This window comes from Nothobranchius furzeri, chromosome 13 (genome assembly GCF_043380555.1).
Source record: "Nothobranchius furzeri strain GRZ-AD chromosome 13, NfurGRZ-RIMD1, whole genome shotgun sequence".
Taxonomy (NCBI): Eukaryota; Metazoa; Chordata; class Actinopteri; order Cyprinodontiformes; family Nothobranchiidae; genus Nothobranchius; species Nothobranchius furzeri.
This window is the reverse complement of record NC_091753.1, coordinates 61,335,208-61,350,425: the sequence shown is the minus strand read 5'-3', so window position 1 is coordinate 61,350,425 and position 15,218 is coordinate 61,335,208. Positions and strand designations below refer to the sequence as shown.

At 39.6% G+C, this 15,218-nt stretch overlaps 1 protein-coding gene across 2 annotated transcripts; it reads right to left on the bottom strand.

Annotated features, from left to right (window-relative positions):
• Positions 1-8,997: 8,997 nt before the first annotated feature.
• smco4 (single-pass membrane protein with coiled-coil domains 4) lies at positions 8,998-13,318 on the bottom strand. 2 transcript variants are annotated; one of them, XM_054738549.2, is made up of 2 exons: positions 13,184-13,318; positions 8,998-9,699 (listed from the first exon to the last, which is right to left on the bottom strand). In XM_054738549.2, exon 2 carries the CDS (start codon positions 9,660-9,662, stop codon positions 9,483-9,485), a length of 180 nt encoding a protein of 59 aa, XP_054594524.1. In that variant the 5' UTR covers positions 9,663-9,699; positions 13,184-13,318; the 3' UTR covers positions 8,998-9,482. The 2 variants fall into 2 exon arrangements, with proteins under 2 accessions (XP_054594524.1, XP_054594526.1); XM_054738551.2 differs by lacking the exon at positions 13,184-13,318 and adding an exon at positions 12,943-13,175.
• Between the last annotated feature and the right edge of the window lie 1,900 nt (positions 13,319-15,218).

The following is a 15,218-nucleotide window of genomic DNA, read 5'->3' as shown; positions in this document are numbered from 1 at the left end:
CAAGAGGTTCATACAAGTGAGACCACTGGTGAGTAATTCTCACAATCTGCATTTTTGATGACACATCCTAAATAACATGACTACATATGTATGTATGTATATATGTATACAGATTTGTCTTTTAAAACTGGTGAATATACAATTTACAGGTAATGCCTTTATGCTATGAGTATTAGAGCCACTGATGGAAAAAAAAATATAGAATTCTGAGAAAATAAGTCATAAATCTGAGTTTAATCTCAGAGTTCTGACTGGTACCTAAAACAAAAAAAAAAGGGGGAAATTGGGGAAGATTATGAGGGGGGATCAGAATTCTGACTTAAATCTTAAAATTCAGGCTTTTTTTGTTTGTTTTGATTTTTTTAACAAAAACAATTCCTAAATAGTTTTTTGTTTGTTTGGTTTTAGGTTCATGAAAAAAGTCAGAATTCTGACTTTAATCCCAGAATTTTGAAATTATCTGACTTTTTTTTTTCTCATTTCTTTTCTTTTTCTTCAGTGACTCTAATACTCTTAGGCAATAAGGCAGTATTAGGGCCACTGAAGGAAACAATTGAATACTGAGATAAATGTCAGAATTCTGACTTTATTTATTTTCAGAATTTTTTCTTCTTCAGTGGCCCTAATACCCCTCCGTATTATGTAATGTTAAACACTTCAAATTAACTTTTGAATTCAGCAGTTTATCATTGGATTTAGATGCAGATATCACTGTCTTGGAAAATTGGTCAGAGCAGTTTGGCATTGAGTTTGATTAGTAAACTTGACAGTATTTACACTCTTAATCTTCTTAGGAATTACATGATGTCCACACAAGGCGTACCACTGTTCTCCATGCCCTTCCTGTCTATCTACGTGAGGAAACCTCTGGATTTTTGAGGACATGTGTGGTAAGTCCCAGTATTGTAAATTTGAACAAATCATTCTATTTATTTATGCATAAAGACAACACAAGGACATTTTGGAAAAAGTGCCATTGTTTCAACTACAAACCTTTGGCAAGATGTTTAAGCCTGCCACACACGAGAGCAATCAGCTGAGCAAACGGCCTCGAATGACTGTTTGCTCAGCAGATTGCTCGCCATGTGCACCTGATTTTCACAGAGTTTTCTGCCTCACGAGACGCTGAGGTGAATATCTGACCAGTTAGATATTTTCTGCCTCACAGGGGTAAAAACTCGCTGTGTGTGCACTACTGAGCTGCTGGCTAAGCTGAAATATTCTAGTGGCCAATCAAAGCACTTTCTCTGCTCACATGACCCCAAGATGTATTCAGATACAGCCCCTTACCGTGTCTGCGTGTCTGAAAAATAAACAAAACGGTACCTTGTGGATCGATGGGCCCACTGTTTCCATTACCCTTTCGGAAGGATTCTGGGTCTTCCAGGTGCATCTCTTGGAGTAAACTGGCATAAACTCCTTGCCTGGTCCATCTTTCCAGCTACCGTACCCATATTTTCCTAACCTTCAAATGCCGGTGGCGGCGACGTTTCAACAAAAAAGGATAGGCATTTCCTCCGTTTCCAGCTCTGTCTCTGTGTTGTTTCTTTTCTGACATGCAGACAGGGGGCTGCCATCTTGGGGTCATGTGAGCGGAGAACGTGCTTTGGTTGGCCACTAGAATATTTCAGTTCAACCAGCAGCTCGGTAATGCGCACACGGCGAGTTTTTACCCCTGTGAGGCGGAAAGTATCTTAACTGGTCAGATATTCACCTCAGTGTCTCGTGAGGCGGAAAACTGTGAAAATCAGGCGCACATGGCGAGGTATCTGCTGAGCAAGCGGTCATTCGAGACCGTTTGCTCAGCAGATGGCACTCATGTGTGGCAGGCTTTAAGGCACTGAGAAAAATCAACAATCACTGCAAAGAATTCAAGCAGCTTTCATTAGCATAACACTGGCACACACTGAAGCCATCTCACTTTATTCGTAAATGAGAGCACAAAGCAACAGAATGAACGGCAGTAGGGCTGGGCGATATGGCCTAAAGTCAATATCACCATATATTGAAGATCTCACCTCGATAACGATAAGTAGGCGATAACTACAGGAATGCGTAGCAACAATATTTGTCCACTAGATGGGGCTGTCTCATGTATTACATTGACTAAAATTTTACATGACTCAAGGTGCTACAGCTTCTTAAAGGGACATAAATGTGGCCAACTTACACATCTTTTCATTTTTTTATTATCAAATTTATTGACATGGGAAAAATTATCTGGATGAGAGACAAGAACTTGGATAACGATAAATCTTTGATATGTTGCCCAGCCCTAAACAGGAGTCTATCAGACTGCATTTATTGTTATTTACATGACAATCTACTGAAATAAAAATGGCCACAGTCAGAGTTTCAGTTCAGATGTGATTAGTGTATGATCTCCCTTTCATTTTTGTAAGGATGATACCAATGAGCCCATAGGCTAATCCGATTCAATACTCAACTAGTTTTATGCCAAATGGCATAAAGTACTCACTGACTTACTTGATAGTGGTTAGTGTAATTCATATTTTGTTAATGTTGAATCGATGTGCATCCTGATGTTGCTTTAAACCACCTACTCAAAGAAAGACTACACACTGCTGTTGTCCAGTTTTCAAAAGTGTGCGTTTGTAATTGTTTCTTTCAAATTTTGTTTTATTTTCTGTTTGAGTTGGCTTAATCAGTAACTTTAATTTGATCATAATTTGAAAATATATTTAATATAAACTCCAAATATTTAAGTTTATTTATGGTCTGATATACTCAAATATCTGAGTTTATAAACTCAGAAAATATGAGGCAACTGATTGCCTTACATTTTTTGAGTTCTGCCTACTTATTCGGGTTTACAGTGTACGAACTGTAAAGATTTTGTGGTGTCAGAGTTCACCTAACAGTTCAAGTGTTCATTTATTTGCTTTGTGTGTTCACAGGGCATGCTCAGTTGAAGTTTCCATCTCTGCGCGTTCAAGATGTAAGAAAAATAACACGAAAGAAATGCAACAATGAAAACTTAAAAAAGGCATCAACAACCAAGCAAGTGGATCCATAAAATGGACTGATTTTTTTAAAGGCATTTTTAAAAAGTCTTTCAAAATGGACAGAATTAACGCGTCATGTTCAGAACAGTTTGCGTTCTCATCTTTGATTAATCCTGGAAAACAGGTCTGTTTTTGTTCTGTTCTAATTCTCTGTTTAATAAATTTAAACAAAATGACTTAGCTATTTTATTAAATTTTTTTTTCTCTGCATAAAGATGAAGTATCAGTAAATAGTGGAAATTAAATGTATTGGTAGTAAGCAAATAGCAGATGTTAAATGTTACTTGCAGTATGTGTTTATAGAAAAAATAGAGATACTTAAATGTACTAAAAGAATATTACGCCAAGTTTACTGTAAAGTGTACTTTCAAAACTGTAAGTATACTCAATTATATAAGAAGTACACTACAAGTAAACATACATTATTACTTTAAGTATAATTTTAAGTATACTTTCAAAGAGAAAAGTATACTCAATTATTTCAGAAGTGCACTACAAGTAAACTTATAATGTTACTTAAAGTTTATTTTTAAGTATACTTTCAAGGGCAAAAGTTTACTCAATTTTATTAGAAGTAAACTTATACTGTTACTTTTAAGTATACTTTCAATGAGAAAAGTATACTCAACTATATCAGGAGTACACTACAAGTAAACTTATATTGTTACTTTTAAGTATACTTCCAAGGAGAAAAGTATACTCAATTATATCAGAAGTACACTACAAGTAAACTTATAAGTATACTTTCAAGGAGAAAAGTATACTCAACTATATCAGGAGTACACTACAAGTAAACTTATATTGTTACTTTTAAGTATACTTCCAAGGAGAAAAGTATACTCAATTATATCAGAAGTACACTACAAGTAAACTTATATTATTACTTTAAGTATAATTTTAAGTATACATTCAAAGAGAAAAGTATACTCAATTATTTCAGAAGTACACTACAAGTAAACTTATAATGTTACTTAAAGTTTATTTTTAAGTATACTTTCAAGGGCAAAAGTTTATTCAATTTTATTAGAAGTAAACTTATACTGTTACTTTTAAGTATACTTTCAATGAGAAAAGTATACTCAACTATATCAGGAGTACACTACAAGTAAACTTATATTGTTACTTTTAAGTATACTTCCAAGGAGAAAAGTATACTCAATTATATCAGAAGTACACTACAAGTAAACTTATAAGTATACTTTCAAGGAGAAAAGTATACTCAACTATATCAGGAGTACACTACAAGTAAACTTATATTGTTACTTTTAAGTATACTTCCAAGGAGAAAAGTATACTCATTTATATCAGAAGTACACTCCAAGTAAACTTATAAGTATACTTTCAAGGAGAAAAGTATACTCAATTATATCTGAAGTACACTCCAAGTACACTTGTGAGGTTACTTTAAGTATACTTTCAAAGAGAAAAGTATACTCAATTATATCAGAAGTACACTACAAATAAACTTAAATTATTACTTTGAAGTATACTTGAAGTATTAGCGGCCCAATTTAGTCCCAAGGAGTATACTTCTAAGTAAACTTTAAGAACAAGTATGCAAATAAACTTCTGTACACTTAAGTATACTTGAAATTAAATACTTAAAGTATACTTCTTTTTCGTAAGGGTATACATGGAAAAACCCATAGGAATGCTAATGCTAATATTGCCGATTACATTATTACAAATTATGAATTAGAAACGTGCCAAATGATTACATTTGGAGTCTAATAGAAAGTAAAACTACCATCAATCAAATAAGTACAGACAGGTATTTTAGTAAAGCCAGAAAACTTTTAACTCCAGAGTTTTGGCTAGCAGCTATGAGCGTACCTGAACTACGCATGGACAAGACGTCAAAAACTAAACACAAAATACTTCAATAAACGGGACACACTTCTTTCCTGCAAATACAATTTCACAGGTGTTGCTAATACCTATGATTCTTCAAGGGATGTGCTCAAAGAGGAGTTCAACATTATGAATAAAATATAGTGTTTTATACCATTATAAACACAAACTTATGTCTGAAGAAACATTATTTTAATAAAGAAACTGCTAAATTCTTTCCAACAGTATAGATGTGTAGTGTATTTTGTCCGAGTGGGTTTGCCGTACTTTGACGTCATCGGCAGTCGAAGGACCCCGAGCCGATCTTGCACCAGAGCAGATCTTGTACCGACACCGGTATCCATGTAAGTATACATGAAAGCCAAAATGTCTGGAAAAAATGTGGCACTGCACAACTTAAATTGTATTTATGTTTGTTGCTTTTAAACCAGAGCTAAACAAAATATAGCGCTTGTTCTTCTGACTCTGTGCATTACTGTGTGGTATGGGACCTGCTCTTCTGCATAGGGAAGATCTGCAGCATGTGGTCAATCCTGCACAGAGATTACTTGATGCAGTCTATCTCCCTCAAAAGTTACATTTACGGCCTTTACCTTATTGACCAGATTCAAACATTGAGCATGCGTTGCGTCCCAAAGTTGAGGTTGTGACCCCACTGTGGGTCACTATGAACTACACAACAGTCTTGAGATAATTTCCAGAAATCTAAATAAAATTGAAAAGCAATTGCTGAAGTTAAAGGGACAATGTGTAGTTCTTACCATTAATTTCTGGAAATATCCATCAAAATGTAGTTGAAAAAGCATGAAATGAAGCCCAGTTGTTGAAAAATATTGGCGGCTTTGTAACAAATAGCCATAAAAATCAGGTCTCCAATACATGGGAGTGGGTCTAAGGGTGTTTCTCAATGCCAAGGAATCTCGCCTTGATGTCTTGGCACCACCCCAATTGCCTACGAAATATGTCATCAGGAGCCGACAAGTCGTGTTTCGATGTTTATGTACTACCGAGGCGTGTGTTCTCTGTTTGTTAGCCGTTTAGCTAGCTCAGCAAGGATACACGGGAGGTGTCTTGTAGCCTAGCCTTGTTTTAAAAAATTTCCCAGAATAAACCGCGGTATTTTCAAAAGGATTGCAGATCAGAAGCCGGCCGCCACTTCGGGGGCAAATTTCAAGTTTAAATGTAAGTCAACTAATTTTAAATTTTTTTTAGATCCAAAGCAGTTATCTATGGTTGGTTAGTTCCTTTGTTGCAGCTTTGGTGGCTAGCGGGTAGTAACTCACTTACATATTTAATTTAACAAATATATTTAATTTGAAAAATAAAAAGCTCATTATATATTTATATTGAAACTAATATGTCTAAAATATAACGTTATCTCCCGTGTCACATGATGTTACGTGACCACCGCGGAAGCCGCGGTCAAGTGATGCAAGTCTGTTCCATTTAACCGTTTTCTTTGACCAAGGAAGGATAGTGTCCTTGTAAGCAAGGCACCTGGCATAGCAAGACATCGCCTCGCAAGACCAGGCGCCTTGATATTGAGAAACACCTTAAGTCTCTGGGCGACGCCATATTAGATGCTATGTTCGGGGCAGCAGTAGCTCAGGTGGTAGAGCGGGTTGCCTCATGATCGGAGGGTCATGGGTTCGATTCCAGCTCCCGCCAGGGGTATCCTGCTGTTGTGTCCTTGGGTAAGACACTTCACCCAACTTGCCTGTGTTAGTGGTGGTCAGAGGGGCCGACGGCGCCAAATGGCAGCCTCGCTTCTGTCAGACCTCCCCAGGGCGGCTGTGGCTACAAGTAGTTTACCATCACTAGCAGTGTGTGAATGTGAGAGTGTGTGAAAGCGTCTTTGGGTGTCTAGAAAAGCGCTATATAAGTTCAATGCATTATTATTATTATTATGTTTCCATCTAAGGGAGCCCATGAGGACAAAATGCATTTACTGATTTGTAACTAACGGTTGCAAAACTTTTGCCATTCTTAAACAATGCTGTTTTACACATTTACCACTTCACTCATTGTCAGTGATGAAAGGGAGTCTGATCCGCTTTTCATCTTGCTTAACTTTGCACTCCCTAAGGCTTTTTGACCCTAATGTGCATCCGTTTGTAAGGTCTTACTCCAGCACAAAAATACTGCTTGCTTGCAACATTTTAGGTATCTACTGCCCCCTATAGCCAGGAAAAATACACACTCACTTTAAATTTCTAACACAATTGTAACAGAATCCCAACTAAACTGTCAGAAATGAATTTACGGGAACATGAGTTGAAGCAGTTCTCTTAATGACCCGAATGTTTTTGCTTTTTAACATGTTTGTGTTGTTAAACCAGAAGATATCTGGGGTCACGTGTCTTGATTGCTGTTTTTTGAATCTGAAGCTGCTCTAGTATGGAACAAGGATTGGGACAATATTACATTTATCTTGTACCAAGTTTTGTAACTTGTAATATTTTTTGTAACTGTGACTTTTGTTTTGTAGCATGCAATTCATGTTCCAGTTTTTTTCTTGTCTGAAGATCGGACCGCCAAGGCTTCCGCCTTGGTCTGCCACCCGATCCACATTGCACCGGACCCTTCATGTTCCTCCTGCGGGTGGTGGGTCCACAGTTGGATGAGCCCATGTATCCGGTTCGAGCTGGGCCCGGCCGGGCCCCATGGGCGAAAGCCCGGCCACCAGGCGCTCGCTCACGGGCCCCAACCCCAGGCCTGGCTCCAGGGTGGGACCCCGGTAACCCTCCGGGCCGGGTACTCCGACTCTTTGAATTTACCTCCATGAAAGATCCTGTGAACCGTTCTTTGTCTCACCCTTCACCTAAGACCAATTTATCATGGGAGACCCTACCAGGGGCACTAAGTGCCCCAGACAACATAGCTCCTAGGATCATTAGGGCACTCAAACTCCTCCACCACGATAAGGTGACTGATCAAGGAGGACGGTTCAGCATCTGCGGTGATGCAGACGCTGAGCCGATCTGTCGTGGTGAAGAGGGAGCTGAGCCAGGAAGCCAGGCTCTCGATTTACCAGTCGAGCTACGTCCCAATCCTCACCTATGGTCATGAGCTTTGGGCAATGACTGAAAGAACAAGATTGCGGATACAAGCGGCCGAAATGAGTTTCCTCCGTAGGGTGGCCGGGCTCAGCCTTAGAGATAGGGTGAGGAGCTCGGACATTTGGGAGGGACTCGGAGTAGAACCGCTGCTCCTCTGGATCGAAAGGAGCCAGTTGAGGTGGTTTGGGCGTCTGGTCAGGATGCCTCCTGGACGCCTCGCTGGGGAGGTGTTTCGGGCATGTCCTGCCGGCAGGAGGCCCCCGAGTCGACCCAGGACACGTTGGAGAGGTTACATCTCCAATCTGGTCCAGGAACACCTTGGGGTCCTGCCGGAGGAACTGATGGAGGTGGCCGGGGAGAGGACGGTCTGGAGCTCCCTAGTTGGGATGCTGCCCCCGTGACCCGGACCCGTATAAGCAGAGGAAGACGACAACGGCAATTCATGTTTTGTAACATGTAACTTTCATTTTGTAACAGGTAACTTTGGTTTTGTAGCATGTAATTCTCATTTTGTAACGCAATTTTGGTACGTAACATGAAACTTTTATTTTGTAACATGCAGAAAAAATTCAAAGTACTATTTCAAATCATAACTTTCAAAACACAAATCTCAGTCTACAGTTACAAAATTCAAGTCTACAAGTACAAAACATTATGTTCCTATTCTAGCTTGCTTCCAACAGAAATTGTCTTCGAAAAGGAACCCAAGACTCATGATTGGCTGGTCAGACAATGCCTCTCATTGGTTCTTTGGGAAGGAAGCTAGAATTGGGACAAAATGTTTAGTACTTGTAGACTTGAGTTTTGTAACTATAGACTGAGATGTGTGTTTTGAGAGTTGTGATTTGAAACTTGTACATTGATTGTTTTCTGCAAGTTACTAAATGAAAGTTTCATGTTTTGTACCAAATGCTACGTGTTACAAAACAAGAATTACATTCTACTAAACGAAATTTACAGTTACAAAACATGTTACAGATTACAAAGCTTGGTACAAGTTAGATGTACTATTATTCCAATCCTAGTTCCATACTTTGGACCTCTGGAAGAAAACACAAAACTTTCTTTCAAAAAGTAATTTATTATAATCTGTTAAGGCACCTTGATACAACAGAACATTCTCTGTTTAGCTGAACTGTAAGAGAAACGGGTGAACATTCACACCAGTAAATCCACATCTTGCTGGATTTAAGAGGAAACTTTGTCAAAAGTCGAGTTGTACATGACTGAGTAGAAAAGTTTACATTAACACTTAAGTACAGTGTTTTTTGTTAACATTTTAACAAGTGTAATCAAACTTGTTGAGCTGTGCATATCCTTTGGTATAGAATATTGATTGAGATTTGAATATGTCATAAATAAGTGATCTCATCATTCACGTACGAAGGCACTGAAGAACAGCCTGAATCACGTTCAGACACTCAGCAGAAGAGATGACGTCTGATAGATGCCTGAAGCATTTTGAGGACAGCGGTGTCATGGGGGGTCCATTCTTTGGGTACAGCCTCTGTTATGTTCTCTCACCCTGAAGTTTTAGTTCTACCATTCACTCGATGGCACCTGGCCTGGTGGCTACATAGACGAAGAGGATGATAAGCAGCACCACTACAGCCAGGGTAGGAACCACCACGGTGGCCACCTGCTGTCGGGCTTCCTGCATCGCCTGCTTCCGCTCCTTCTTGTCTTTAGATGTCTCCTTTTTAGGTTTGCCTTTGAGCTGCCTCATGATGCTTCAGCGATGTCTCCGTCTGCTTTAGTCACACCTAAGTAAACGCAAAACAGCATACAAGTTTTCTTTGAGTAAACTGCTGAGCTTAAAGAGCAAGTTACCCCCTACCAGAGTCTAACTCCACTCCCACTTCATGTTTGAAAAATGCAACACATGCTGTTGCCTGGCAGACCGAGAGGGCGGAGCCACTAACAAATACACACACACTCACGACAGCATAGTGACATCATAATGTACCAGTTTACATCATAGCATACCTCTTAGCCAATAGCGGTGGCAGATTTAAATTAAAATACAGTGCAGAGTTTTAACCTGACAACGGCACAACACTGCCAGTTTTAGGCAGAATATTTAAATTTGAACTAAGATGCACTGAAGTGCCAAATTATTGACGACACGTGTCTGCAGCACGATTAGACACTCGTTTATTTAGTTTATCAGCAAAAAAAAGTTTATTTGGGGGTGACTTGCTCTTTAAACTTCAGGAAAGCCTTTCAGTCAAATGCACTCACACAATTCAACTGCACACAAACAACGTGTACTATGGCAAAAGGGCTGGAAGGGTGGGAAAGAGACCAATCGGACAAAAACACGTTGAAGAGATGAAGATGTTGGCCATTTAATTATCTTGTTAATTTTAATGTAAAACTTTGGGTGGTAGTTAAAGACACTGTCTGTTTAATTACCATTATGGGATGGTCAATGATTGCCGTCCTCAAAAAGCGTACGCTCACCTAAAGGATTATTAGGAACAGCTGTTCAACTTCTCCTTAATGCAATTATCTAATCAACCAATCACGACAGTTGCTTCAATGCATTTAGGGGTGTGGTCCTGGTCAGTGGTGTGTCCACATCTTTTAAAATGGGGTGGCCCAGGTGAGGCACAACTTTGTGCATGGGTGGCACCAATGGTTATGCTTTTTGTGTTTTACCCCCAAGCCTTTTGTGGACAATGAAAAGCCTATTTAAAGGTAAATTAGTGTGATGGCACCTGGGGGTGGCCAGTCAGATTCTAAGGGTGGCATGTGCTACCCCAGGCCACTCCCTGGATACGCCCCTGGTCCTGGTCTTGTCAATCTCCTGAACTCCAAACTGAAGGTCAGAATGGAAAAGAAAGGTGATTTGAGCTATTTTGAGCATGACATGTTTGTTGGTGCCAGACGGGCCGGTCTGAGTGTTTCACAATCTGCTCAGTTACTGGGATTTTCACCCACAACCATTTCTAGGGTTTACAAAGAATGGTGTGAAAAGGGAAAAACATCCAGTATGCAGCAGCAGTTCTGTGGGCCAAAATGCCTTGTTGATGCTAGAGGTCAGAGGAGAACGGGCCGACTGATTCAAGCTGATAGAAGAGCAACTTTGACTGAAATAACCACTCGTTACAACTGAGGAATGCAGCAAGGCATTTGTGAAGCCACAACACGCCCAACCTTGAGGCGGATGGGCTACAACAGCAGAAGACCCCACCGGAGACCACTCATCTCCACTACAAACAGGAAAAAGAGGCTACAGCTTGCACCAGCTCACCAAAACTGGACAGTTGAAGACTGGAAAAATGTTTCCTGGTCTGATGAGTCTCCATTTCTGTTGAGACATTCAGACGGTCGAGTCAGAATTTGGCGTAAACAGAATGAGGCCATGGATCCATCATGCCTTGTTACCACTGTGCAGGCTGCTGGTGGTGGTGGTGTCATGGTGTGGGGGATGTTTTCTAGGCACACTTCAGGCCCCGTAGTGCCAGTTGGGCATGGTTTAAATGCCACGGGCTACCTGAGCATTGTTTCTGACCATGTCCATCCCTTCATGACCACCATGTACCCATCCTCTGATGGCTACTTCCAGCAGGATAATGCGTGATGTCATGAAGCTCCAATCATTTCAGATTGGTTTCTTGAACATGACGATGAGTTCACTACTACAACGGCCCCCACCGTCACCAGATCTCACCCCGATAGAGCATCTTTGGGATGTGGTGGAACGGGAGCTTCGTGCCCTGGATGTGCATCCCACACATCTCCATCAGCTGCAAGATGCTACCCTATCAATATGGCCGACATTTCTAAAGATGCTTTCAGTACCTTGTTGGATCAACGCCACGTAGAATCAAGGCAGTTCTGAAGGCGAAAGGGGGTCAAACACCGTATTAGTGTGGTGTTCCTAATAATCCTTTAGGTGAGTGTATTTATTCTGTATTTGTGACAATTGTCGCATTTTACTGTGCAGTTTGGGAAAAACACTGCACCTTGTTATTTTACAGTAATTTTCTAATCATACAGTAAAATAAGTCCCACTTCCTGTATGTATTAGAGTTGCATCAAACATGATCCAGGGTGCTTTTGCTTAATGCAAATATTTAGATTTGCATTAAGAAAAATCTGGGAAAATCCTAAACACCTATAATAATGACTGTCTGACTCTGGTGATATTAGAAAAGCGATTAACTTCATTTTTTATTTCTTACATAAGTGTAAAAAACATGTATTCAGTAAAGGCCCTATTAAAGCTTAATTCTACACTTAACACCCCACACAGTGTGAAAAAGTTTGAGAATTCTGCCAAATGTAACAACAAATAATAAGAAATAAGGCTGTGAACATATAAATTCTCAGTTGAGTTTATTTTTAATAAATATGCAAATGATTTTTTTCATGTTGTCATTATGAGGTGTTGTGTGTGGATTTTTGAGAAAAAATCTATTGAATCTATTTAGAATAAAGCTGTAACATAAGAAAATGTGGAGAAGCGATGAGCTGTGAGTTCTTCCAGGTTGAAACGCACAAGTAGATTTAAACTGCGATTATCTCTAAAGCTGTGGAGCGGAGAAAATCCCCGTCAACTAAAATATATATTTGAACTGAAAAACTATCAACATCAATAATGTCAGAATGTGATCTGACCAGTAGTCTGCATATGTGTGCATTAGTGAACAATAACAAGTCTTCCTTGTGAACAAAGTGAGTGAGTCATAGGCAACAATCAGATGTTAAAACAGGAATCGGACTCAGCTGTAACGCCAGAAAACAAACAGCTGCCTTTAATTATCTCCAAAACTGGATAAATGTGATATTTGTAAGTAACTAACGTCATAAACCCGGACCCAGAGTTTTGGACCAGCTGTTGTGTGCCAGTAGATGTCACACTGATGGACCTACTCTGCACAAATGAACTCGTTTTGTTTATAATCCTTAAACGATACAATCAAATATTGCTTTTCTTGTGCTTTAATACTGAATCGGCCGTGAACGCGTCTGGTCCGATTAACCAGGTTTTCTCTCACCTGATCAGTGGTAAAATCCCTGAAGGGTGACACGTTTATAAGTAGTAACTGAAGCAGGAATCGACGCTAGTTAAATCACGTGATTGTAGATATTATACACTGATAAAGTTGAACAGCTGTCACGCCGAAGGCTGCTGACGAGTACAGACCAGATTCCTGGCGTGTGCGTAAAAGTTGCCCCTGCTGGAGTCACCCCTCTCGGGTTCGCTACCGAACTGTGGGCAATAATTAAGTGTTATACCTGCTGATCCGTAAAGAGTGCGAGAACACGGTTATTTGAAGAACGCGTGGAATAAACACTACTTTACAGCCACAAACTTTCTTCTTCGCCTTCTTTTCTTCTTTAAATCCTGTTTACGGCTGAAGGTGGACGACGACTTGCTGCCACCTAGTGGAGACGCGCCAAACAGCAGTCAGCAAACCCAACGTCATTTCTGTTCCACATTTATTTATTTAAAAATATTTAAATAGTACTTTTAATGTTTTTCTCTATTTTTGGTATTATTTGGAGTTTTATTTCTATGCTGTATGAATTGTCCAAAAATAAACATTTGTTTCTGGCTGATTTAAATATATTTAGCTTTTACTTCATTTACACATTTAATGTTTGTGTCTATTGTTTGTGGGTGTTTTTTTACGTATTAAAATCTAAGACGCCAAATCAAAACATCCCCCTTATGGATGAGAAGCTACACCCTTAAACATGTATTGTTTTATTTATGTTTATGTGTTTAGCAGACACATTTGTCCAAAGCGACTTACAAGTGATAATCGGCATATTGCCCTTGAGGCTAACAACAACAATAACAACAACAACAACTTGACATCAGTCATGGAGAGGAGGGAACAAGGAGTGGACAGTAGAGAGGGGGGACGGGTGCAGGGAGGGTGCTATGAAGATGCTCTCTTAATTACACGTTTTATTCTGTCTTAGTGATAGGATGAAGTTTAAATGTTGCATGAGTACCCCGGTAAAGAAGCTGAAATGAGTGAGTCAAGTAAAGTTGTACTGATCAATATTAGAAGATGTTTTGTTTAATATCTCAAGTGTTTTATGTCCTCTTAGATGACGTTGTTTTGTATTTCTGCCATTTTCTGGTGTAAAGTCTTACTTGATAAGCACACAAACCCTTTAACATCCTTGTATAATTTACTATTGGACTAGAACGAACCGAAGGTGTGATTGTTGACAAAGCTAATTGTTTTAATTTTGGACAATCTGACCTCCTCCCTGAGGAGGAAGGCTTCATTTTTTTTACATTTATTTTTTATTTTGTAGATCATAGATCTAATTGTTCTGCATACTTACCTCTTTCAAATTTTAAACTTCACATGGAAACATTTAAAAGCCACATTCTGCCTCCTGAAACGGTTTCAGTATCTGATGGTTTCTGTTGACCAAGTCTTTTAATCTGATTCCTATGCATAAAAAAGTCAAGTCGTCCTGTTTCAAACATGGTGTTTCTGTGGGTTAGGGTCAGGGTTCATGCAACAAAGCAGAAGCTATGTCTTTCCAACCACAAGCCTCCAGATGACCCTTTCATAGCCCAAATGGACACGAATGTCTCTCAGGAGAACGATACAGGACACCATTCAGAGTAGGATCAGGAAATCAATCTGGTGCATGATTTAGTCAAAACCATTCTTTCTGCAGCTTGAAGTAGCCCAAAAGATTAATTTTAATAAAGAAAAACAATTTAAAGCTAAAAAAAACCTCATTGAGACAAGTTAATCGGAATCTGTTCTGCACGGCAATGTAAAAGCATCAAATCTGAGGCTGCTAAGTCAGCAAAACACAAAACTTTTGTCAGTGACTAAGTTTCAGCCTTGACCGTTTGCTCTGGACTCCACTGATACAACCACCAAGCTTTCAGATAACCGTGACTGGTGAGATGACGCTGCTGGCAGGAACAAGGTCAGAAGCTGTCAGCATAGAAAGCAGTGAGACAGCAGACGAGTTGTTTTGTCACTAAAGGTTGTTGAGAGTGAGCTGATGGGTTTCTGCGCTGTTTTGATGACCTTGTGCGAGACTCCCACATCACTGGTAGAACCAACAAGCAGCTGAAACCAGATTTCCCCACATGTGTAGCTCGTGGGTGACGATGGATGAAGATATCGCGTTAGCGTTCATACTTGTTTAATTATTTATTTTAATTCTGGTGCCCGTTAGCAGCTGAAACACATCCTCACGTGTTTGTGGATATCATATATTGTATATGAAGACATGACTGTAATAATAAGTAAAGGTTAGCAGCTGTAGCTTCAGTGTGCTCATA